This window comes from Phalacrocorax aristotelis, chromosome 7 (genome assembly GCF_949628215.1).
Source record: "Phalacrocorax aristotelis chromosome 7, bGulAri2.1, whole genome shotgun sequence".
Lineage (NCBI taxonomy): Eukaryota > Metazoa > Chordata > Aves > Suliformes > Phalacrocoracidae > Phalacrocorax > Phalacrocorax aristotelis.
This window is the reverse complement of record NC_134282.1, coordinates 28,637,315-28,663,091: the sequence shown is the minus strand read 5'-3', so window position 1 is coordinate 28,663,091 and position 25,777 is coordinate 28,637,315. Positions and strand designations below refer to the sequence as shown.

General features: G+C 47.2%; 1 protein-coding gene across 2 annotated transcripts in view; it reads left to right on the top strand.

The window, feature by feature from the left end:
* The window catches only part of KY (kyphoscoliosis peptidase), a 30,298-nt gene extending 4,521 nt beyond the window's left edge, over positions 1 to 25,777 (top strand). The window contains exons 1-12 of one of the 2 annotated variants that reach the window (XM_075098345.1): positions 4,300 to 4,626; positions 5,643 to 5,705; positions 8,003 to 8,065; positions 10,136 to 10,210; positions 10,395 to 10,436; positions 11,125 to 11,172; positions 13,139 to 13,221; positions 13,590 to 13,698; positions 16,543 to 16,660; positions 21,785 to 21,973; positions 22,575 to 22,765; positions 23,819 to 25,777. In XM_075098345.1, the coding sequence (XP_074954446.1) occupies positions 4,494 to 4,626; positions 5,643 to 5,705; positions 8,003 to 8,065; positions 10,136 to 10,210; positions 10,395 to 10,436; positions 11,125 to 11,172; positions 13,139 to 13,221; positions 13,590 to 13,698; positions 16,543 to 16,660; positions 21,785 to 21,973; positions 22,575 to 22,765; positions 23,819 to 24,720 (2,016 nt within the window). In that variant the 5' untranslated portion in view covers positions 4,300 to 4,493 and the 3' untranslated portion in view covers positions 24,721 to 25,777. Of the gene's footprint in view, positions 1 to 4,299; positions 4,627 to 5,642; positions 5,706 to 8,002; positions 8,066 to 10,135; positions 10,211 to 10,394; positions 10,437 to 11,124; positions 11,173 to 13,138; positions 13,222 to 13,589; positions 13,699 to 16,542; positions 16,661 to 21,784; positions 21,974 to 22,574; positions 22,766 to 23,818 lie in introns of those variants that run through there. The other variant, XM_075098346.1, reaches the window with a different exon arrangement.

The window sequence follows — 25,777 nt, the reverse complement described above, 5'->3', positions numbered from 1 at the left end:
ATCCTGCAGCAAATTCAAAGAGCTGCTTTTATTTTAAAATCAACACAGCAATAAAAGGCTTTCTTCTTTCCCTTCTCAAAATGTAAATTTTTTTAGCTTCAGAAATATCCTGGCACACAGACAGATGTTGCTGGTTGTGACCTTATCTCAGGCCAACAACAGGTTTCCTACGCATGAGAAATCACATGGCTTTAAAAAAAAATCTTTCAAATAAGGAGGGCTTGCTGCTTGCTGGAGGGGGAGGTAGCAGCACCCACCTCAAGCAAAGCCTTTGCTTTCATGCTCATGGCACTGTCACAAAAACACAACTAGGACCCTTCCCTTTCCCCTCTCAAGATATCCTTTTTTTTGGAAAAAATAGAAGAAAAGAAAATGCAAAAAGAGCCCTCCAAAAACAACTACCCTCTCCCTGATGATCATTATTTCTAGGACAGCAGAAACTTCCTGCAGATGCTTTCATTGAGCTGGAAACACAGTTTGGTTGAACACAGCTGAGGCCATCAGGGGAAAGACAGTGGAGTGGTGCTCTGCCTGCAGTACTGCTGCCTGCAGGCATCTGGGCCAGGAGCAGCCATGTCACCCTTAAGAAAAATAAAATAAGACTCTATCAATTTTTACAGCACACTAGGAAGGAAAGCACCAGCAGAAACCAAAGCAGGGACCACCACATGCTTGGCTGCAGAGGCTCCGGCTCTGAGCTACCAAGGAAGAAATACATCAGCTTGACATCAGCTGGCGCCACCAGAACATTCATTTCATCAAGTTCAGCTCATGTTCTCAGTGTGATTTGGGTTGCACCAGAGAAACCTTCTTTTATCAGTGTTCCCAGCCAGATTTTTTTCCTTCTTGTTGTCACTGAGCCATCACCTTTTTGGAACTGGAGAGGAGCAAGGTTAAGAGAAGACCAGGAAGAAGAGCAAGGTGCTTTGGTAGAGGAGCTAGGCCAGGACATGCAGGGAAATCACTGTTGATGGGAGGCAGCAGTAGAGTGAAGAGGATTGGTGGGAAGCTGCATTAGCCAGATGCATTGATGCATTGACCTTGGTGCCAGGGAAGGGGATGGCACAGATCATCTTGAGTGCCATCGTGTGGCACATACCGCAAAACCAGGTGATCGGATACAGACAGCATGGATTTATGAAAGGCAGGTCCTGCTTGACTAACCTGATCTCCTTCTCTATGAGAAGGTGACTTGCTCAGTGGATGAGGCAAAAGCTGTGGATGTTCTCTACCTAGACTGCAGGAAAACCTTTGATACTGTTTCCCATTCTGCTGGAGAATTTCCAGCAGCCTCCTAGAGAAGCTGGCAGCTCATGGCTTAGAGAGACATACTCTTCACTGGGTAAAAACTGCCTGGATGGCCGAACCCAGACAGTTGGAGTGAATGGAGCTAAATCCAGTTGCTGACCAGTCACAAGCAGGGTTCTCAAGGGCTCAGTTTTGGGGCCAGTCTTGTTTAATATCTTTAGCAATGATCTGGATGATGGGATCAAGTGCACCCTCAGTAAGTTTGCAGATGACACCAAAATGGGCAGGAGTGTCGATCTGCTTGAGGGTAGGAAGGTTCTGCAGAGGGATCTGGACAGGCTGGATCGATGGGCCGAGGCCAGTTGTATGGGGTTTTACAAGGCCAAGTGCCCCATCTTGCACTAGGGTCACAACAACCCCATGCAACACTACAGGCTTGGGGAAATGTGGCTGGAAAGCTGCCTGGCAGAGAAGGACCTGGGGTTGTTGGTTGACAGACGGCTGAATCCTGGCTTGTATCAGGACTAGTGTGGCCAGCAGGAGTAGGGAAGTGATTGTGCCCCTGTACTCGGCACTGGTGAGGCCACACCTTGAATCCCCTGTTCAGTTTTGGGCCCTTCACTACAAGAGGAACACTGAGTAGCTAGATTGTGTCCAGAGAAGGGCAATGAAGCTGGGGAAGGGTCTGGAGAACAAGTCCTGTGAGGAGGAGCTGAAGGAGCTGGGGTTGTTTAGCCTGGAGAAGAGGAGGCTAAGGGGGAGACCTTATCGGTCTCTGCAACTACTTGAAAGGAGGCTGTAGTGAGGTGGGTGTTGGCCTCTTCTCTCGAGTTACTAGTGATAGGACGAGAGGAAATAGCCTCAGGATGCATCAGGGGAGGTTTAGATTGGATATTAGGAAAAATTTCTTTACTGAAAGGGTTGTCCAGCACTGGAACAGGCTGCCTAGAAAGTGGTTGAGCCACCATTCCTGGAGGTGTTGACAAGACATGTAGATGTGGCACCTGGGGACATGGTTTAGTGGTGAACTTGGCAGTGCTGGGTTGGCAGTTGGACTTAATGATCTTAGAGGTCTTTTCCAACCTAAACGATTCTATGATTCTATTAAATCACTGTCAATGGAAGGCAGCAGCAGAGTGAAGTGGGTTGGTGGGAACATGCACTAGCCAGAGCAGAGTTTGGTGGAAGACCTGGGTGACACCCAAACTAAGACTCAGCTGCACCAATGAGTAGTTCAGGAGATCAGCCAGTCCCACCTGGGAAGATGAGGGAGAAGGGACCTGTAGGAACAAGGGCTGCACCTCAGACAAGCAGCTGGGTCAATGGGGAGGAAAGGGTGCTCCTCACCGGGTGGCACGGGCAGGAGCGGCAGGGCTCAGTGACAGGTGAGAGGGGGGTGCTAAAGGCCAACAGGCAGATGGTGAAACTGTGATTAGAAAGTCACTCCAGCCGTAAATCTCAGGGACCTGAACTGGAGACAGGCAAGCCCCAGATGGCTTGGAAAGTCTGCCTGGTGGAGGCCAGCACGTCTCAGTGTGCATCTGTCCCTCCCTCCCTCCTCCTCATCGGGTTTAACCATCTCCAACTAGCCCCTTACAGCCAGAGCTGAACCAGGGACCCCTGAACCTAAAACCCCTCTGATGCATGAATTAAAGAGCAAAACAGCTACCTGGACCCCGGCAACGTTATTATCCATCCCCAGCATGGGATTCTCGCTGCATTACTGGGGCTTACATGCAACCTCCCATCCCTGGTACTCTCCTCTTGGCAGGGATGCTGCGGGAACCATCCAGGGGCTCATGGAGGGTGCATGACCACACAAAGGTGCACCAGCAAAGCTGGATGGAGGAAGGTTCCCTGCAGCCACACACACTATTTCTGGATCTGCTGAGGAGCTGCTTAGGGCTGGATTTGCAGGAAAGCACAGGGGCATATCGGCTGTCCATATTTTGGAAGGGGCTCAGGAACAGAAAAGGGGCAGGAGATTGGGAGGGAACAGGATTTATATAGAGATCCATGGGGAAAACCCATGTCTGCAAACATGAGTAACCTAACACCAGGCAGTAGTACCAGCTCCTGCCTGCAGATCCAGGACAGCAACTTTCCCCAGCCCACAGCCAGAGTAACCCAGTGCTCTCACACTCCTGCCCAAGAAGTGCTCACAACACCCGCAAAAAGGCACCTTACCCATGATGAGCTCCCAAAACTCCCCTTTTCCAGCCGGTCCCTCCCACACCCCCACAGCCCTCCCTAACACTGCCGGAGAGTCCTTCAGCCCACAGGTGCTATTGCTCCCCTGGGACCACCAGCCAGGGCTGGCAGCACAGGTGGGACAGGGGCCAGCGGTAAAATTAGAAAGTGTCTCCCTGCCAGCCCCTTCTCCAAGCCGCAGGGGCCAGCTGAGCCCAGTTGCTAACCCACACTGTAACCCTTCCTGTCCCCCATTTGGTAGGGCTGGGAGAGTTTCTAGAAAGCCGGAGGTTTGCACAGCTTTCCTTTTTGATTAGCAGTCTCCAGCTACCCCAGAGAGCCAGGCTCACAGGCTGATGGGGGCAGAGGGAGGCTGATTTTTTGGGGGGTCCTTTGGGGCAGAAGTTGATGGTTTTGGCTCCTTTGGGACAGTCTGGCTTGCACCATGCAATTCCCTTCGCTACAGTCACACTGCATGCTGAGCAGCTCTGCAAAGGCTGATCCTCCCCGTCGCAAATCGCTGCTTATTCCCTGGTTTTAGCCCCTTTCCTCCCGCCACAGCTGCTGCCCTCCTCTGCAGCAGTTATTATTTATACTCCCAAGTATCATTTAAGTTTCTGCCGGGAGAGAGGATCAAAAAAGAAAGCCTTTTAAGGATTTCTGCCAGTGGCGGGAAGTGAATCCCCCCCAGAAAACAGTGCTGCTGGGGGATTTGGGTGTAGACAAGTGCTTAAAGCCTAAAGCGACAGAGAAAGGGCAGGGGGAGACGGGGGCACTCTGAAACCAGACACCCCACCCCCACCCCCCGCCCGAAACACAGCTCTTTCCTCTGCTTTAGGAAACGGATCCCTCCTGCGATTTCCTTTCAAAGGTGACTTGTAACCTCTTCATTAGGGTCGGCTTTGGCAGAGCACTCATGGTGCAGTTGGCAGGGCCAGCCTGCTGGTGCTGCGGCTTGGGGGGAGCGCGCTTGCCTTTCCAAGGGTGGAAAATAAACACAGCAACTCGCAGCAGCAGCAGCTCTGCGGGAGGACCAGCACCCTGGCCATGCTCTGATGGGTACCATGGACTTTAAGACAGATCCCAGTGCAGTAACGATGAATTTGATGCTTATTGTCCACCCTGAGGAGACAGCGAGCAAGCAGAAAGGGCAGAGAGATTGGCAGATGGAAGGCAGCCGAAGTGCAGGTAACGTAGCGCCTGCAGTCGGTGCGAGGGCGGGGAGGGCTGCAGGTGCAGCACCAGCTGTCCAGGAGATGGTGAAGCAAAGCAGCAGCTTTGGAGCAGGGTTTGGGCTTTCCCCCACCGTCCCTTTTCCTTTGCAGACATGCTGCAAAACCCCCAAACTTCAAACTATTTTTGTAGAAACCCAGCGTGCCTTCGCTGGTCCTGCGGGTGCAGGAGAGCCCTTGCTCATGCAGTGTTGCATGTTGCTCAGTGTCTGGCTCTGGTGCATGCAACCCAGGGTGCAGGAGGAGGTGACATACACACGGATACTAATCTGAGGACCACATTTGCACCTTGCTCTGTTCTGTGGTGGCCCTGAGATGCCTCCACCAGCTTTCTCAGCTGTGAAAGGGGAGCAGGGGGAGATCTCAGCAATTTCACTCCAGACCAGCACCTACTACAACAGAGCACAGGGGCAAAACTGTTTTGTTTGAAGTGTGTCTAGGTTTTGTCTCCAAGGATGACTACCCTGAGCCATTTATAGCTACAGTCTAGTACAGTCTCCCTGGCCCAGCTCCTATCCTACAGGGGATCTTCCAAAAAGCTAAGGCTGTGCTCTGCAACTGTAAAGGGGCCCTCCCTGCAGAAGTAAAGAGAAAAAGGCGCATTCCTGCTCTAAAACCTTGGTGGAAAGCTAGATTTTCAATCAGTTCCAGGGTAACAAGGATAGGCAAAGCTAACACAGAAGGTTTGTTCATGCTTCATCTAACACAGCATTCAGCACCTACCCAAATACAGGCAAGCCCTACTGAAGCAACATACACCTGGACTATTGCACTTTCTTCATCCTGATATTTCATACTCTAGCAACAGGAGCTGCAACAAACGTTGCAGACAAGAGGGAAGGTGGATCCCAGTGACACCTGGGTTCAGCTGGAATGATGGGTTACATGAAAGGTTTCAGGGTGCTTGACGTCCAGGCAGTGCCCGAACCTCACTCCAGGACAGCCTGCCAATCGCACATTTGTATTTTATAGGTTTGCAGGATGATGGAAATGGAAACAGCAGATCACAGCCACCTCAGGGGCGAGACCTTAACGGTATGTCATCTTACCACTCTACTGATAAACTAACCACAGTACTCAAAACTCATTTGCAAGCTTTTAGCACCCAGCTGTGCCTCTCAAGCATAAACATGCTTGAAACAACCCATCCCTTTCTAGCGCTTTGGGGGGCTTCAGTGGAGACGTACAGAGGGCCTCAGGCCATATGTCGTGGGAAGCATCCCCTCCATGCTCTCCTCTGCCCCGTGGCCGGGATGCACGTCAGTGGCAACTGCAGAGCCCGTGCACAGCCATTTGCAGGGGATTCTCCTGCGGGCTGCCATGGAGCTTGGTCATATTTCAGGTGCACAGAGCTCTTGTATTTCACAGCCAGCTGATGTCAGGGGAAATTCAGTGCCCCGAATTGCTCAGGTTGCAGATCAAGCTTCCAGAGACTTCCCCAACACTCACACAGCTTAAGCAGGGTCTAGGGTGTGCAAGAAACCTTTAGGGTTTCAACCCATCTGTCCACCAGTCCTTTCTTCATCTTCCCTGCTCAGATATTGCTGAGTGCAAGGCAGGTGTGATTGCTGTCTGGGAACAATGTGGCTGCTAGTCTTGAATGTTCCCCTGCCAGTTCCTCACCCTTCTGCCCTGAAACAGCTCAGAAGGAGCATCCGAAGGGGTTACCCCTGGCTGCACACAGCCAGGCTGCAGGACTGCGATGCAACAGGACAGAGCAGCTCCCGGGGAAGGGAATCAGACCATCCAACCTCCTTTCCTGGTAGTCTAAGCATAATGTGGTGTCTAGCAGAGAAAGGCAGGGGGCAAAGGTAAAGCAAGACAACAGGTAATTTTCATGGTACCAAACAGCTGATCCTAGTTATACCAAACAGGAGCTTTGCCTCCACAGGCCAAGCAATAGCAGTATACAAAAGCTGTTACGATGCTTGATAGGAGCCCTGATCCATGCCCCTCTGAAATTAGTCATGCTGGATGGCCCACAGACTGTAAGCAAGTAGTATTTCATGGCAAGATACAACTTGGATTTTTGGTTTTTTGTTTGTTTGTTTTTGTTTGGTTGGTTTTTTGGTTTTGTTTTGTTTTTCTTTTTTAAACAAATCTGATGGTCTCTGAGAGCAGATAAATAGTCAACACACTGCTGCTCTTCTGTTATGCTCAAGAGGCTCTGCAGCCCGAGCTGCAGAGACAAGTCAGAGCCTCCATTACAAGTGAGAAGACAGTATGGATCATTCACCACCCCAAACTAATGGCAGGAATATTTAGTATGTATAGGAGAAACCTTTCCTTGCAGCTCTACCTTAGGCAAAATTTAAATCCCCTTGAGGATTACTGAGGAATTCAGATACCAGAGGAGCAGGCAGAGCTCTCACTCTTCTGACATTGCAGGGGTTAATAAATTCCCCTTTAATCAGCTGTGCTAGCATCTTGGTGAAGCCTCTGACACCACCAAGCAGCTGGTGCTGCCGCAATATTTACAAACTGTATTACATAAGCCTCACCCCAACCCCACAGAGGCAAACAGGCTGCGGCCCCATGCTGTGCCACAAAATCCCATCAGTCATGGGCCTGATCCTTGTCGCAGCCACGAGCTACGAATGGTATCCAGCCTTCAGGACAAGCCGTGAAAACCAGGTTCCTTGCACTGGTCTCTGGTGGCTGGCAGGACAGTGATCCCATGACGCTTTGAAAAAGAGTGAGGGATCACCCTGGCGTCCTGGCCAGCGTCCACCCCGCCTCCAGCAAGGCTCGAGCATCACAAGCCACGCGGGAGCTATGGCTCACTGTCACCTGGCATTTGCTGACTGCCCTGGCTAACTGTCAGCACAGCGGATTTATGCTGCCTACAATTCTCTGGGCACGCCAGGTGCTCCACACACCTCCCTCTGTCCCAAGGACCCTGGGGCCAGTTGGCATCACTGAGACAGTCAGGGACTCCCAGAGCCTAGAGGGGAGAGTTGAAGATGAGGGTGAGATGCTGAGAACTGCACCATGCTCCTGCTCAGGGACCACATTGCCTCCAAGCTCCCCACACTGCCCTTCCCTCCCACCCACCTCTCCAAACACATATCTGCTGGTCCAAGCACCCTAACCCCCCCTACCCTGAGTGGCAGTGCCTGCTCCAGCCCTTCCCCAGGCTAGGGCATCCCTCTGGAGCAGGGGCAGGTACCCCTGGACAATGAGCAACTGGGCTTTGAAGTTGGAGAACGGGGTCGAGCTTCTTGTAATCTTACTTACTTCACTGCTGAGCAAAGGCACAGGTTGAGTCTGCTGCCATGCTGGACACCTCCGCTTTCTTCAAAGCACCAAAATGTTTTTCTTTATACAACCAGGCCGGCAAGTCTCCAGGGAACCCTGCAAGCAGATGCAAGCCATTATGTCTTATTCTAACGAAGGTAAGTGGTGACCCAAGGGATAACAGTTTTTCAGAGCATGGCTTCAGTGAGGTCCCACTCCAGCTGTTTTTGTAATAAAATAACCTCAGAACACCCCAAAAGAGCAAAAAAGCCCCACCCTGACCATTTTGTGATCCTGAGCATGAAGAATTAAAAATCCCAGGGGAGCCCAGAGAATCTTTGGGTCTTTCAGTGTGGACATGTGGAGGTGGATCCTGGAGCTCCTGGACATCCCCCTGACCACCAGGACATAGCATAGCTGTAATCAGAAAGCAAAATAACATACTCTTGCCATTGGCAGATATTCCATTGCTGAAGGAAGGGTGGAAGGGCTGGAAGAAATAAAATTGGCAGAAGTTTAGCATAAGACAACTAGTTGCAGACGTCCTTTCATAGGGTAGATCCTCGCAAGGAGCCATCCCTGCAACACAGCAGGGGCAGTGCTGGGCCAGCTGCGCCCCAAAGCACTCACCAGCCAAGGACTTCTCTGGCCACAGAGAACAAGAGGCAATGCAACTCTTTCTTTATGAAGGATGTCTTGATTATGAAATAGTTGCTGATGTTTTTTACTATTCCTACCATTAGTTTTTCAAGCAATGGATGTAACACTGGAAAATTTCTGTGCAATTACATTTTTCATTTTTTTAAATGCCTTTTAAACTTACTGGAAGAAGGCATTCCTCGTCATGAAATTTGTTTCTTGAAAACAAAGAATTTTAATTTAGGGGAGAAAACTGAGAAAGTGGGAGTTGGCAAGAAAACTCACAAAAACCCAAAGATAAAAATAATCTTGAGAAATAAAAAAGGACCCCATAATATATAAACATCGTAAGAAAATTATAGTGTTGCACAAAGTCACGTGTTTGAGAAACAACTTCATTCTACATTTGAATTAACTGGCAAGACACACCAAGCAGTTCTAATCTTGACACCCACATATGCAACCACCCCAGAATTGGAGTAAAACTCTGATTTAAAAGTGGTTTTTTACAGTTTTTCTTACCTTCTGCTTTTGGGGCTTTAAAGGACATCAAACTTTTCTGCATAATCACAGGATAAAAAAAAACCTTCTTTCTAAAGTTGAATTCTGAGGAAAAACTTATTCTTTGATGAAAGTGCAGATTCCTACCTAATTAGTGGGTTTCAAGAGCTGGCTTTCAAGGAAAACCCCAAATGTCACGAGTCTCTCGATAAAAGCGTAGGAGGTAGCACGTGCGATTCAACGGCAGCCCCGAGGTGGATTAACATCTTGACCTTCAGCCTCTGAAGTAACCTCTGTCTGATACGAAACAGGGAGCCCACAAGCGCTGAGGTCCTCCAGGGAGCCTCGGTGGTTGCAAAACCTTATGAAATACTTGCAAAAAAAACAAATTGCAGTCTCTTTCAAAAAGTTCATTAATCCTTTTAAGTCACCCCCTAACTTTTTTCCTTGCACTTCTCTCTATGCAACTTTAAACACAAGACCCTCAGATTTCCATCTGAGGGTGTTCTGGAGTATCATGGCATGCAGAGTGCAAGTCCCACAGCACACCTGGACTGCAGCCAGCTCTGCCACAACACTGCCTCTTACAGGCAATGGTCTCTGCCAAAGATTTTAATATCACAAGTCAAACCATTTTCATAGCTCTGAGCCTTTTTCTGTTTGATTCCAAGAAAAAAAAAAAAATCAATGAAAAAATTGATTCTCTGCTTACCGTATCTCCATCAGGAGCTATTTAATATGGTGATAAACTGGTTTTTTAAGCTGCCACATAATCCTCGCTGAGGACCTCTGCTTTATTTATGAACCACTTTGTCACCTGTTAAGCTATAACAGGCTGGCTTTTATTTTTTGAGGATTACAAATCACGACAGAGGTGACCAGAGGCTTTCTGGCCATAGAGTTTTTCTTAAGGGTGCTTTGCTTTGCCAGGAAAGCCAAGAGCTTCAGTACCTTCACAATTGCCAGAGCTGCTGCTGCTTTTGCTAAAGAATTGGCTTTAGCGATGGTTCGGCAGGCAATCCTGCCCTTCTCCTCCGTGTCCCGGTAAATTTTCCCTTTCTTAGAGAGGTTCTCATTGTTTCTTGCAGGAACCCAAGTGACAGTGGAGATTCATCCCAAGGATACCACCCCACAACTCCTCAAAAAACTCTCCTTTGGAAAAGGTATGGCCTGGTCTTTGAATCCTAGCAGAGCAGGTCAAGGGTGGGAGGGAGAAGGGGGCACATCCTTCCCTTTGCAGAATTAGGGAGGGGAAGAAGCCCTCTGGGAGTTCAGGGAGATGCTGCACCCCTCAAGCCAGGGTAGGTGTTGCAATGATTGCACTAACCATGCCCGGGGTTGTTGCAGGTCCCTGGAGGCTGCCCAGCCTGAGAGGTCAGGACAACAAAGGTGAGGCTTTGCTCTGTCACAGCACGTGTGTCTAAGCTGTCCCTTGTCCAGGAGGTTGCTCCCAGGAGGAGCCAGGCTCCCTTCTCCACACAAGGGCTCAGGGCTTTTGAGAGGATGCCAACCCCTTTACCCACTCTCACTGCCAGGCAGATGCTGCTGGACCCTGCCAGCACCTGGGGCTTGAGGAGCAAAATCCTTGAGCTTCTGGGGCAAGGGGAATCCCCTCCTCCACAGGCTCTGGCATAAGGTGGGTGATGACAGTCTGGGGCTGCTGTTTTCCTCAAAAATCCTCCAGCTGCCACAGAGCTCTGTACAGGGTTATCATCTAACAGCTCAGCTCTCACTTATTCCATGCCTGGGGAGTTTGGCCAGGTGGTGGGCAGGGGCTAGATGTCCCCAGCCCTTGGGCTAGAACAGGAGATGCCTGACCTGCAGAGCCACAGGACAGCAGGGAGAGGACACAGGGCACAGGGGCGGTCCAGGTGGCTTGCTTCTTCCCTCTCTGCTCCCAGCACTCGTGCTCCACAGGGTGTTGACATCCTGTCTGAATGCAGGAGAATGAGCAAAGAAAAGCCTCAGTTTCAGCTTTTTCCATCCAGTCCTGGTCCCCAGAATCACTTATAACTCTGTCTTTTTTTTTCTCCTGCCAACCACTGCTCACCTCATGCTCCCTTCCCCAATTTTCTAGGTTTCCAGACTGAAGCCCCACAGCCGCCAGGAGGAAAAGACCTGCACGGTAACTATCAGCTGTCCCCTCGCCCCACACCAGTGGCATAGTGGAGCACAATGTGAGGCAGCCCCACATAGGAAGCTCTTCAGTCCTAGAAACAGGGTTTACCCTGCCACAAGCCTAAACTGAAGTGCACAGACAAGGGATTTAATTTCTATTACCACAAGTAGCATTCAGCTTCCTTGCACCTCATTCATTGGGGTGGCAGAGGGGGATGGCTTTGGGAATGTCATCCATGCCCAAGACCTTCCCAAGGCTCCTCACCCGAGGAAGGCTGCTGTTCAAACAGGCACTGTGCACACTTCCTACAGGACTACGTGAGTTACTGCAGATCCCACATCTGCAGGGAGCTTTGCGGCTATAACCTGTCAAAGACAAAAAACTGATAACCAATTTAAAAAAAAAAACCCATCCCATTCCCAAAAGGCAAAAAGTAATTTTCAGAGCTGTAGAGAGTGGAAACCTTTAAACGTGTAAATCTGCTTTATCTCTCTTTAGGTCAGCCTAATAGCCCTTTTCAGGGAAAACTGAGATAAACAAACAAGGCTGTTAAAGAAACAGATGCCATGTGCCTACACACTGATTTGGCAGACAGGCGCCTGCCCGGCACCGGGATGTGCCTGCTTCCCGCCTGGCAGGCGGCACTGTTACCAGGACACGGGACGCCCCATAACCCCTCCCCGAGACAGGGGTTTCCAAGAAGAGCAGGGCTCGTGTTAACAGAACACCCTTGCAATTCAGGAATAGACCCTTCTGGCTGCACCCCCAGTGGGAGCAAAGGGGCCAGAGCCCCATTTTGGGGAGGTGGAGAGGAAGCAGGTGATGAATATGGCGTTCAGAAACACTGCCAGCTTCTCAGCCAGGATCTGCTGTTCTCAGAGCCTCTGGTGCATCCCACTCCCACTGACACTCGCTGAGCAGGCAGTGGAGGGGAATCCCACTTGCTCAGCAAGGGTCACAAATAAAGCAGTATGCAGCCAGCCAAAGCCTCTGTGCCCTCACACACAGCCCAGAGCAATTCACTCCTCTCTGTCACCTCTCTCCAGGCAAACAGCAGCCCTACAGCACCATTCATTCACCTCTCCCAGCACTCGGGAGTCATGCAACAGCATTTTCACTTTGCAGTCTCTCTTAAATCCTCTTTTCCAGAGAAAGAACAACCCTACAGAGATAGCTAGAAGAATCTCTTTAGTCCTGAACGGCTCTGACAGCACATGGCAGGGGGAGAGTGCTGTAGAGCTCAATTCTTCTCTCACCACCTCAGAAGAAAAGGGATTGCTGAGCAGACGGCAGCCCAGGGGAGGTGTCCATCCGATACATCTGTGCACTAAACTGTAGCTGGAGCACTTAGGTGGCCCACTGATGAGAGAGAACAGTGTCAGCTCATTCAGAGGCTGTTAAAAAATAAGTTATCCGATTAATCAGGGCAAGTTATTAACCCTTTATTCACACTGAGTAGAACCAGGAGCCTAGAGCCTACAAAGATGCAGAGGAGCAGGCACACCAGGTTCAGTCCAGCTTCTCCCCACATAACATTTCTCACGCACTTGAATTCGTGCAAAACAGTGATTGGTTTCAGCAAAACTAATGAAGAAATGTAGCTCTTTGCTGAGTTTTTTTAAAAAGTTATGGTTTTGCCAGGTCTTCCACAGCACAGATTCTCCCCGATACTTGTACACCTCCACATAACAGCATGGAAAGTCCCAACACGTTACACACTGCCAAAGATACAGGGGTACCTCCCACTCCATCATTGCCCAAATTATACAAGACTAGACAAGATGGCTCCTGCTTTCCGTGCAGCTGGCGGGGATCTTCTGCAAGTGCCCTCGTGTCCTCTGGTCCCTAAGCATCTGCTGGTGGATGCCACCTTAGGCTGGGCAGGAGCTCTGCACTGTCCCCTTGTTCAAGTGTACAGCCAGGGAAAATAGCCCCTCCATTCCCAAGACAATGACAACTCCTTTCTTCCCAGCATATCCATGGGACAAATCCTCTTTGAAATCCATGCCAGTAGATCTGCAGCAGTTTGAGAAGCTGGATGCCTACGCATTAAAAGTAAGTCTTGCTTTTGCCTCTGTCCTCCTCCCAGCTCCCCTGTGGGGACGTTCCTTGAAACCTAGCTACCAGCACTAACACCAGCTTAGTCTGAGCTAACAGGGCAAGCACCTCAAAATCTCCCAAACAAGTGAAAAACCATTTCACTGCAAACAGAGATCCCACTCTAGGGCAGAAACTATAACCAAAAATACTTTTTGCATGAAAAATGGCTTTGTATTTCTGTTTTTAATGAAGCTGAGGTTAGAGCAGTCTCCTGGCAGGTGGGGTCTCACTAGCTTTAGAAGAACAAGGGAGCAGGGAGGAAGGGAGATCTACCATAGCAATTTTTTCACCACAATCTTGTAATGCTTCCTCCTCACAAACAGGTAAACGTCAAGAACAGCGTAGAGGAACTTGTTAAAGCCCTGCTTAAACAAGCCCGGACTGATCTGGAGAAAGTCCGAGCCATATGGATGTGGATATGCCATCACATAGGTAGGTTGAGGGCTTCACTTGAGAAGATAAGGCTGCTGTTGTCACCCCTGTCACTCTGCCATTCCAGTTTACTATATATCTTGTGGGTTAGTTTCATGTGGTCAGTGGTAGGAAGGCTTTCTGGATGTATTAATCCAGAAATATCTTCAGAGGTTACCTCCTGATCTCTATTTCCATACTCCCTCTCCTAGCACTGCCAGGCCCTGCAAGGTTTGCGTGTAAATGACTTCTTTCCACCTGATGAATCTGTGACTCCTACCCGATTCATTCATGGGTGAAACCATACAAGTCTCTATCATCTAAGCAGCCAGAGCACAAAGCCAGACTGCCAAGCACCGGAGGCTTGGTTGTCACATTCAGAGCCATTGAGTACCACCAGAAAGTTTCATCTCCACCACTGTCCTGAATACCTGCTCTACCCATGCAGCCCTTCCCAGACCACTCTGCATCCTGGTGCCTTTGCTTCGGGAGGCTCTCAGCATAGCTTGGGTACCACCAGGAACCATCAAGCTGCGTCGCCCAGCTTGGTGGCTTCACAGCTGCTTCTGCAGCTCCTCTGTTCTCCCTCTTCAGGCAGCAGTCCAGCCCTTGCAAGGAGCAGCCTGGACCCAGCCCAGTACTCAGCACAATCAGTCCTGGGTGAGGTGCTCTCTTGCCTTTGACAGTCTCGTGGCTGTTTTTGCAGCCAGCTTTACCCCTGTGTATCATGAATATATCCCGTGCTCCAGTCCCTAGCTGGTACCTAACAGCGTTTGTCCTATTGACACGTCCATCAGTGACGTCAGCGCAGCACACGTGAGAGGCCAGCTTTCATAAAATGCGCTGGCACCTGCTTGATTGCCATTCCTGCCTGTACACGCACCCTTTCAACCTTCGTGAGAGCTGCAATCACTCATTTTCCCTTGCCCCTTCCTACTCAACCCCAACCCAGGCAGCACTGGCGCTTAAGAAATAACCAAGCTGCAAAGAGGTCAAGGAAGGAGGATGAGGCAGCATTTTTAGCCTCTCCAGACTGGCACATCAGAGAGGGCAAAAAAACTACTTGCCACCCCAAGCTCCTTGGTGGGGGGGAAACTGGATGTGCAACTTGATTGCATTTTGCATAGCATATGCAAAAATATTTCTTTCCCATTAACTCTTGGGGGAGGAGGGGAAGAAGTACAGCTATGCTTTCCCTCACCTCTTACACATCCTGGTGGGCTCTGGTGCGGTGCGATTCACTGGCTGAACAGGCCAGCTGACAGAGAGCAGAAGAGCAATTTGGGAAGCACTGGCCTAATCTCACGCCCACTGAGATCAGCAGAGCTTTGCCAGTAACTGCACAGTTAGCATAGTTAGGTCAATCCCAAGCAGCTTTAATCTTGCCCTTAAATATGCAGACTGCTGATTTCACTGCATTTCCTAAAACCGAGCATTTGACTCATCCCAGCGCTGAGCTCCCGTCAGCTGCTGATCATTCAGTCTTTACGCTATTAACTCATTTCTGCCTGCCACTGCCTGGGCTGGATACTGCTTGGGGCGGCCAGTCTGGTTTGAGTCAGTCCATTTACTTTGCATGCATTCATGGGATGTCTCTGATCCCTGACAGGTACACTGTGATCTCCTCACAAGCTTTTTTTTACACCATCTTGGCCCCTGGTTCTCCTTCCTTCCTGCAGAGGCTGACCCCTATTTATATTCATGGGAAATAAACACAGTGCTAGGAATTTAAATCAGCTCACAAAAATGCAATGTATTTATCCTGCAAGAGCACTGACAATAAAAACTCCTTCCTTGTTTGGATTTAAGTGAGAGTGCTGCTCCCTAGGTATCTCTTCCCACCCAACCTTCCTGCCTGCAATGGACTGCTACCTTCATGCAGCAGTAGCGCTAAAAGAAATTATTTTAGCTATCATTTATAGCATAAATACAGAACCACGTGCAGCCTGCTAGCTCTCCATACCCCTCAAAGTGCTCTGCAGCTTTGCTGGTGGCCCTGTGAACAGCTCAGGTCAAGAAAGCCAGCCTTTCCCTGTAGCCCCATGAGCCAACCCTGAAGCAGCCGTCAGCTGAGCCCCTTAGATAAAAGAGAAGCAGTTGCAGCATTTCATCAAAGCACAAATACAGCATGTTGCCGGCTTTTTTTCCTCTTCCACAGCATTACAGCGAGGATGAATTGCTGATGCAGCATTCCTTACAGCTTTGTCAGAAAAATATGTTCATATTTTAAGAAAGAGGTTATGGACATGACCAAGGTTGGTCAGTATTGAATTAACCTTCCCAGACCAGTTCCTCAAGCTCTGTCTGAAGGAACCCTGCTGTGCCACTTTTCTACATTCATTCAAACAAATTAAGATTTCCTACACTTCCAGGTATTAATATGAGTCACTTGCAACAAATCATTTCAGGTATTTCCCAGCAAGCTACTTTCCAGGTATTTTTAATACAAAGTGCTGTAAAGAGTGCAAAAAGCTCAATGGGTTCCTTTGACAGTAACACAAGTGCAACTCCTTCAAATGCAGAGCACTCTGTTTTTTACAGGGAGCTCCTGAGACTGTAGCTCCCCCAGCATGAGGGCAGCCCCTGGAGAGGCCCACTTTCTCTAAAAAAAGCAAACTTTTCCTCCCATTTGGATTCAACTGCTGAATCCCAGCCCAGGCTTAGGACAAACTGTGATGAGAGAGAGACCTTGTCCCTCTCCCCCCACCAGCCGTCCATGACAATCTTGTGCAGCACGCGCCACGGCTCATTTCTTTTTGCTCGCGCTCACGGAGATTAAAAGCAATCTAAGCGTTGCTCCTGCTGCCCATCAATCCCGTTGCCTCAGGCATTTGCATGAACTTTCGTCTGTGTTCCTTCCCACAGAATACGACATAGTGGGCTACCATAACAAAAGCCAGCTGTCGACCAAACCCATAGATGTGCTTCAGACGGGGAAGAGCATTTGTGAGGGATACGCTGGGCTCTTTGAACAAATGTGCAGGTAAATTAAGCTCAGAAACATTCAATACCAGGGAGAGTTAACATTCATTGTCATCTCCATGCCTATTTTGTCTGCCTTTGCATTGACTGATATGACTTTAAGCAGGACATGGAACTTCAGCTTTCAAACCATGCTGTGTTAAAACAGCAAGTCCTAGAAAGGTCAATTTTGCTTCCTCCTCCACCCCCCAGCCCCCCCGCATAATTTACTTTGTGCCATCTGCTGAGCTTCGCATTGCATTAACATAATGGCAGATGAAAACACAGACCTAATTTGGTTAGAAGCAGCTAGGTTTTTCCTTTGAGTAGCTGTATGTGAAGGTTAAAAGCATGACAACACTTAAACAAGGAGTGTTGCCTCCAACATGCTCCCATGCAAGAGGTAGGCACAGTCCCAGAAGGAGCTTTCCCAAAACCTTCTGGGATGCCCTCTCCCCTCCACTACAGAAGCACCACTGGGGCACTGCCTCACACTTCCTGCACCATTTTCTGTGGTCAATCTCAAGGCGCCCCAATGTTGAGGCCAATACTGAAATTCCCATTTTATAGATATGTCAGCATTTAATGATGAAAATCCATTCTCCTGCCTACAAAACCTTGTTGACTTCATAGCAGATTAGTTGCATAAATGAGTGGGATTTCCCCCACAAAGCAGGACCTTGCAATCACAAAGCCATTTCCTAGCAAAGGCGGCCCCTTCCTTGGTATGGAGCACAGGCTCCTTGCATAGGAATGCAGCACAAATCCCTTCTCCCTCACGTTTCTCCAACCCAGTAAAGAAAGGAGATGGCCATTGTGCAAGGCAACCCTCAAGCACCACAGCAAGAAGCAGCATCTCACCTCTCACAGCTGTATACAATAGCTTGGCTTAGAGGAGCAGTGAAGGCAATAAAGGTGCCTGGCAAGTTTGGGACCAGCCTTATATAGAAGGATTGTCCAAAAAGAGAAAACTGGACCTCACAACTCAGGGACACAAGATTGGGAGGGGCTTCCTAACACCAGAAAGCAATGGTGTACTTTCCGAAGAGTGGGGGCTTGCAAGACGGCTCTCCCAGTGAGCACCTCCACTTACAAGATAGCTTTGGAAAAAATTAAAAGACCATACATTCATTAGCATGTGTAAGTAACAAGTGACTTTCCACACCATCCAAAAAGATTTGGGAAGGTTTTCACCATGAAACAAACAAAATCTACACGGAAAAGGACATAATAAAAAAAAAAAAATACTGTGCCAGATGCTAAAGAGGTGAATGCTTCCAATAAATAGCATATCCCACAATATTGGATCTTGCTTTCTAGAGAGTAAAATAAAGAAATAGGATGATGAAGTATGAATTTATAACTGCATCTTATGGAACAGTTATTAGCAGTTAGAAGTCGGGGAAAGTTGCATCTGTTCATTAAAAAGTAAATGTTTAGTTCATTAAAAACATTACTCTTTCCAAAGGTACCTTTGACTATTTAAAGGCTCTGTTAATTTACTCTTAATTCCTCAGTTCCAGGTTGGTTATTCATTTTATGATTCAGGAAACCTCCCAGTCATCCAGCCTATTACTTTTGTCAAGTATTAGCTAAATGTGTAACTTCTTTCCTGAAAAACTACAACCAAATACAACATCCCTTTCTTGCAAGGGGATCTCCTCATTCCTTCTTCTTGTGCACTGTTCAAGTGTTATGCTGAATCTAAATGTGAAGGCAAGAAGCAAAAGAGCAGTCATCTTACATAAAGGTTTTTCAGAGCCAAGTTGTTTTGGTTTTTTTTTTTTGGGGGGGGTGTGGGGGGTGTGGGTGTTTTAACATGCCTTTTTTCCCCCTTAGCTCCTGTTGAGGCAACTTTAACAATCAACCCAATTTGCCAGTCACCAGGAGTCCCCCCAGAGGTCCTGCTGAAGTCAATGGCTGACACTGAGTCCTATTTGTCCCAGTGCCAGCAGAGAGAAGAGTTCCTGTTGCAGACACAACACTGTCACCTCCGACCACAGTTTTGGCAGCCAGACTTTCTCCCATTAGCTGAGACTCCTGTCACAGAGGAAAGGTGTGCACGGCTAGTGGGAAGCTGGCCACAAAACATCAGTTTCCAAACATCAGGAGTAATAGCAATGAATGTAAACACAGGCTTCTGACCAATATTTTAGCAGCATTTATCAAGAATTGGCTTCTCATCTTACAACCAAGTCAAGGAGGTATTGTGGATGAGTAAATCAGGGAGTGTAAATTCATGAATTCAATTTAGGGTAAAACCTAGCAGTCCAGACTTAGGGAGAAACTCCCTTAGCAGAATTAACTATGAAGGCAAAACAATTGTTTGCACTTGAGAGGTTCCAGCACCACCTTTGGGAGCAAAATTGACCACACTTCCTGTATCGGATCTGACCACTTAGCTGCTCCTTATTCATAATTAGTCTGCAAATAATCCAGGTTTCACATCCTCTTGCTTTTTGTGTTTTCTACAGTCAGTAACTTTCCTTCCTTTCAGGCACAGGAGTGTACACCCTCTTACCACAAGTATAAACCACTCTGCCTCCCTCTGGAGAAGCCAGACTTGCTTCTTTTTTAGATGAAATCATCAAAGTCAACTTGAAATCAAAGGGAAGAAGGTGCCATTGAATTGCAGTGACACCTGTAGCAAGATTATTTCCTACTCTTTTTGAAGTAGAAAAGCAACTTAGCTTTTAACCTCCTTGCTGCATCAAGCAGATGTTGCCAACTGTTTCTTAATTCAGTTCTTCCAGCCCACCTTGTATTTAGGTCATCATCTACCATCACATTGCCACTTCAAGCATTTCTGGACATCTTCTCAATCTTCTCTCTGCCTGGCTAATTTATCTGTATGAAGTTATTTACACAAGAACAGACATGATCACTCTTTTCACCAATACAGGATCACTCTTTTACAGGAGGTTTAGCCTGTTTTTTTGTCTGTCCATTATTAGAGAGATCGCTATTTAAATGCTCTGGCCTTTCTTTTGGGATCTTTGACCACATCCGAGCACAAACTCTTCTTACTGCTTTGCTAATTTTCACTGTAAGTGAGAACACAGAGAGAACGAAGGGCAGAACTTGTCCCTTAATGTTCTCTCTGAATATCCCAGCTAACAAGAATGTCTAGAGAAGCCTAGAAGGATTAGATGCCAATCCCCATGAAACTAGTGGGAATTTGGTACTTAGCTCATGTTAGGCCCCTTTCAAACTCCTAGGATCAAATCTTCCTTAAAGTTCCTGGGCCAGCCACTAGTCTCAGTTACATCACGTAAATCCAAGCTCTCACCAGTCTTGCCAGTGGAGTTGCTACAGATCTACTGGCCAGCTCCACATAAGAATTTGGCTCACAGGCGACTGTGGGCTGGCAAAGACTTTACAGACCACCTGCGACACCAGGTTTCTCAATGGCATTCCTTCCAGGCTTGCCGCGTTTGTTTTGAATACTTTGTGTGACAGGCAGTGCCTCGCTATCACCGCGTAACAGCGGGCCGTTAGACAAGAGCTGGCTTGCATGCTCCTTCCTCTTCTTTGCCGGCCATCTTTAGCAGGGCTGGGGTGCTGCCACGTTTCTCCTCTCCGTATAACTTTATCTTCTCTCTGCAGGCTTCCCAATGTGAGCTCCCAACTCAATTAGCCCATTGCAGATGCGATTCTATTTTTTATATTCTTTCTTAAAGAATTTTAGAAAGAATGTAAGAATTTAATTTGATACCCTTAAAGAAACAGTATCAAATAACTAAATAAAACAAAGATGTCCAGGTTTGAGTTCAATAAGTCCGTACGAGAAGCTGAAGTGACCACCTCCCCTTTAAACCAGCATCATCTCCATATAAAAAGCGGTCCTCCCTATAAGCACTACTGCACTGCCAATTACCAGCCAGTATCTGTTTTCAGACCTCGACTTCTTAACAACCATGCTAATTACCTTCCACATAAATATCACTTTTCTTCTGAGTTAAACCCACATTATGCAGACAATCTTGCTCTTGAAGCATGCACAGTTTATTACTAAAGGTAGCTGTTCCATTTAATGTACTTTTCAATGAAGAGGAAAAACGTCAATACCATCCTACACAAAAGACAATCCTTTAAGTGAAGCAATTTTAGATTAATGCTGAAATAAGATGCCAATGTTAGAATCCATTGCTATCAACAGCAGAGAGCTTATTAACACAGTGCTTGTTTAAATCTTATTTACACATCAACACAGGTAATCATTATTTTTTTAAAAAGAGACCATTTAATCATTTGTACCCTGGGCAAGCACAAGCTCACTGCAAGGAAACTAAATCAGCCTCCACAATCTGTGAGGTGTAAGATATCTTAGTTGGTGTCAAACACCGGGCCTACCGTCACAGAGAGAGCACGAGCATCAACAGATGCACTTTTAGTTTATAATTACACAGGCTAATTGTGGACAGCATCAAAGGGATTCCACTGAGTAACAAGACAGAGCAATTAAGGACACTTCATCTTTGTCATCCTCCTCTAACAACATTGAATTGATGGGGCATCAGACAAGAAAGGGAGTATGCAAAAACTGGAAGAGGAAAGCCCCTTCCTCCAGTGGGACACTCTCTCCAAGTGCCTATGCAAAGACTACAAGAGAAAACGGCCCCTGCACAACACCTTGGGCATCACTACCTTGGGTTACTTTTGCATGCCCACCCCATATGAAGCCATTCTCTAGCACAGAGCAGAAAAATACAGCCTGTACGTGATGCCAGTGATTGAAGGGGAGAACTTGCCTGCCTTTAGATGTGCTGAGAGGCTGGTACAGGAAGGCAGTTAGAGGAATGCTGTACAAAGCACAGAGGTCACCTTATCAAGAAAAATACATGCCCCAACTAACAGCAATTTTCCAAAGAAATAAAAAGTGCAGTAACCTAGGCATTTACCACAGTCGCCTGTCACCATGGTCAGAAGTTCGAGTTTTCGGAGAGGTACACTTGCACACTTAGACATTTGAATCCCCCAACTCCCCTGGGACTCAACTGCAAGGAGGCACCTGAGGAGCTGATCCACCTGACCACAGGATTGAAGTTCTGCAGACATCCTGGACTTCGCTTCTCCTTTTGTCCTTCCACAAATTACACTGACAGGTTTAAAACAGAAGTCGCTACACCTTATTGTTTCCTTTTAGTATTGCAGGAATCCAGTGCATGAAGCTATCGGGATACTCTAAGGGGTACGGGTACAAGATAGGACAGACCTTCACAGGGGACTCTGACCATGCCTGGAACGCCGTCTACCTTGATGGAAGGTGGCATTTACTTGATAGCACCTGGGGAAGTGGTACTGTTGATGATTCTCTCACGAAGTTCACCTTCAGGTAAAGAAACCATCCCGTGTTAATAAACAAACCTAGCCCAAAGGTAGAAGAAAGCTGATGGGTGTGATTAGAAACACCAAACACTGACAAATTTTAGGTCCCACAGTAAGACTCAAAGCCCTGAGCAAGGTATTTGGGCTGCCTGCACAAGGGATGGAGCACAGACCTGTAGGACAGCAGCCCTGAGCAGCAAGCCGTGTAACTGCTAAGAGTGAACTTGTTTTGCTTATCACATCTTCAGTTTATGCCATACTACGTGACACTTGATTCATAGCTTTCAGCTGCCTGAAAGGGGTTGCCTCCACACCTTCAAACAATAAGCAGAGCTTCCCCTCTTTCGTCAAGAGCCCATGGCAGCAGGGGATGGTGCAAACACCTTGATTTTATCAGGGTATTTATCAGCTCAGCATCTGCCCTGGAAATGGAAGACCAATATTCAGGTTCCTTCCCTGCCCGGAGAATTTCAAACCCACAGAACTCAGTTTCTCAACAGCCCAAAACACTCTGACTTCCTCCTGCTGAAACCGCCACCACTGTGCAGGGAAAGAATTAACTATTTATAATCACTCATTTTCCTTTAATCTCTTTCTTCTCCTTCTAGGTACAATGAGTTTTATTTTCTGACTCATCCAGCTTTGTTCATTAACAGTCACTTCCCAGATAACAGTAACTGGCAGCTTCTTAAACCAACCCTGACGCTAAAAGATTTTGAGAACAACATGCTGCACAAAAGTAATTTTTACACGTCGGGCCTGCTGACCGCATACCCAGAGACAACAGTCATCCAAACAGGTAACACCCTGCAGAGGACAAGCTGCAGAGCATCTTTCCTTGTGCAGCCCTGCATCCACCACATACTGTCATGCATGTAGTAAATTACATTTCCAGCTTGGTTCTGGCAAGCAGAGTGCGCTCAAAGCTCTTGTGGCAGAGGAGGGTCTTTTTTCTTCCTTTTTTCTTTCTTTTTTTTCTTTTTGTTCAACCTGTGAAATATTGTTGTAGCCCCTGGGTATAAAAGAAAGCCTCAGTCAGCAGCTGAGGAATAGTTACTCTATCACCCAGCATCAGTGGTGCAAAATTAGAAATATTAGTATTATTTATTAACGACTCTGCCTTAAAAATAAGATTAAAACCTTTTATGATGTTTCAGAAGTTTTACTTACTAAACAATGGACAAAGAGCACTTCTTTATGCAATACTCAGCACCCTGAGTAAGTCCCACCAGCTCTTTTAACACACAACTATTCAGGTAGCACCACTGAACTACAGGCCCACATTTGAGATTGCCTTCCCCAGATTTTAGAATAGCTGCAGGAATTTAACTAGATAGCTAATTTATGAATGCTAAGAACACAGAGTTAAAACTTAAAGGCAACAACATATTAGGACATCATGTTTCCTTCAAGCTGCTTGAGAACAGGCTCATAGGGAGGTAGATTGTATCTACGTACTGGAAGGTTCCTGCACTTTTCTCTGAAGCTTATTGGAACAACTACTGGACTAGCAATCAGGTCTAATCACATCTAATTAAGCCCTTTGAGCACATGGGCTGACAGTACTTTCACACAGGCTTTCGTTTCTACAGGACCACAGCTCCATTTCAGTGTATATCAAAACAGGATAAATGTACACCTTCAAAACAAAGGCCACTCTCTCCTCATTCTTTTTGAGGGACACTGGTTTAAGCAGACAGCTGACATGCTATGACCTGTCAATTGCAGCTCTTTATTTTACTATTAGAGAAGCAGCAATTTATTGGGACAGATTAGTCTTCCCAGAACAGGGTGTACATACAGAAAATGTCCTGAAACTCCTATGCAGTTTCTTTTCTTTTGTATTTCATAGTAAATGGAACAGCCTCTGTATCAGTGGATTGCCGTTCTGCCACATTATTTACATTTAAGCTGCAGGGAACAGATGAACATGGTTTAATGACTTTGAAAAAACACGGAATGAAGCTGGATATCTACCCACAGAAGACAGGGAGCCACAAGCTGCAGATCTTTGCCAAACCCTCCAAAGCCTCAGACGAAGTCTACAACTGCGTGTTAGAATACGTCGTAGAGTGCAAGTCTGTGGACAAGGCCATGCGCTTCCCAAAGGACCTGCATCAGCCCATTGGACCAAGCTGGTTCACAGAGCGGCAAGGGTTCCTAAGGCCGTCACACCCCGACCCCATCATTCACACCAACGATGGGCGGTGTTCCGTCACGTTCACCCTGGGCAAAGACATAAGTGTCTTAGCCTCGCTGCACTCCGATGACAGCAGCCTGACAGAGGATATGAGAAGGCGGCACATCATGCAAATCCATCGTGGGAACCAAATTGAGTTGAAGATCCATCTCCCCCACGCAGGGAACTTTGTTCTGAAAATCTATGCCAAGAAGAAGTCAGATCCTGGCAATTACGACTACATCTTCAACTACCTCATCACTTGCCTGAACACTGAAGTGAAGTGGCCAGCTTTCCCTCAGAGCTACAGCAAGTGGGCAGAAGACTATGAAATACTGGAGCCACTCTCCGGCTTGCTGCCGGCAAATCGCAACATTCAGTTTAAACTCAAAATGCATGGGATAGCAAAGGTGCTAGTTCAAGCTGAGAACACTTACCCTCTCACCCAGAGCAGAGGCTACTGGGAGGGAACCTGCAACACTTCGGGATGCAGAGAGGTGTTTGTGATGGTGCACGAGAACGCTAACCACAGCTTTTACTCGCACGTCCTGAAATATGAAGTTGAGACCCAGTAACGCCGTAACGCCCCCGCCTTGTTCTTTCACTCATCTGCATGAACCAACATTTTCAACATGCCCAGAACCAATACAGCTTTAGGAGATCGCTTGTTCTCTCGATCAAATCTCTTCTTTCAACAAATGCAAAACAACACTTGCAGGCTTTTGCAAAACCGTGGGCTCAAAGAAGTTCAAAGAAGCAGAAAATCCTGTTAAGAAGGGAGCAGCAGTGGAAGAAATTAAATAAAACCCTCACCTGTGTTTCAGTAATACTGTCCGAACATTTTGAAGAGAACAACTGACTCTGGTCATTCTGTGTCAGCAGCGATTGCTGGTTTCCAAGTTATGGACCATAAGAAAAGTCTTACAATGGCTACTACAAGAAGAATACACCTAGTTATGGGGCAGGATGAAGAAAGTACACCCTGATTTTGAGCAGCAATATTGGACATGAGGAACTTCAGGATATTTAAACTGAGCTTCTGTAAATCTTTAGTCAAGTTGCAAAATACATCCCAAGAGAGAGAAGCGTTAGGTAGAAGTTACAACGTGAAGTTTTCTTGTGCACTTCATTGTCTTACCAATTTAAGCAATACTGCGAAATTACTTTTTACACTGACTCTTAAATGCAATAAACAAAATCATTTTTACCTTTTTATAGTAGAGTATTTGAATTGTAGGCACTTTTTCTGCAATATTAACACTGTAATCATTATCTCAAGCATATAGGTGTTTCCATAACTAAAACTACAGTAAAATGGAGAATAAAGTTCTTAAAAATCACACCTTACTCCAACTTGTCTATGCCATACCACAACTCGAAAACTTAAGGGGTTGTGTGGAATAGCAGGCTGGGTGACATTATTATAATGTAAAACACTATTTAGTGCTGTATTCTTGGAAAACCACTACATGCACAAGGCAGAGGTGGTCTTCTAGTGAATCTCACCACAAATACACATCATGAGATCAAGCAACATTTTCATAAAAGATTCAGATGTCCGTGTTGGCATGATCTGAGAAATATTATGTTTGAACTTGAATTTAAAATAAACCTGTTATGCTTTTGCATTCT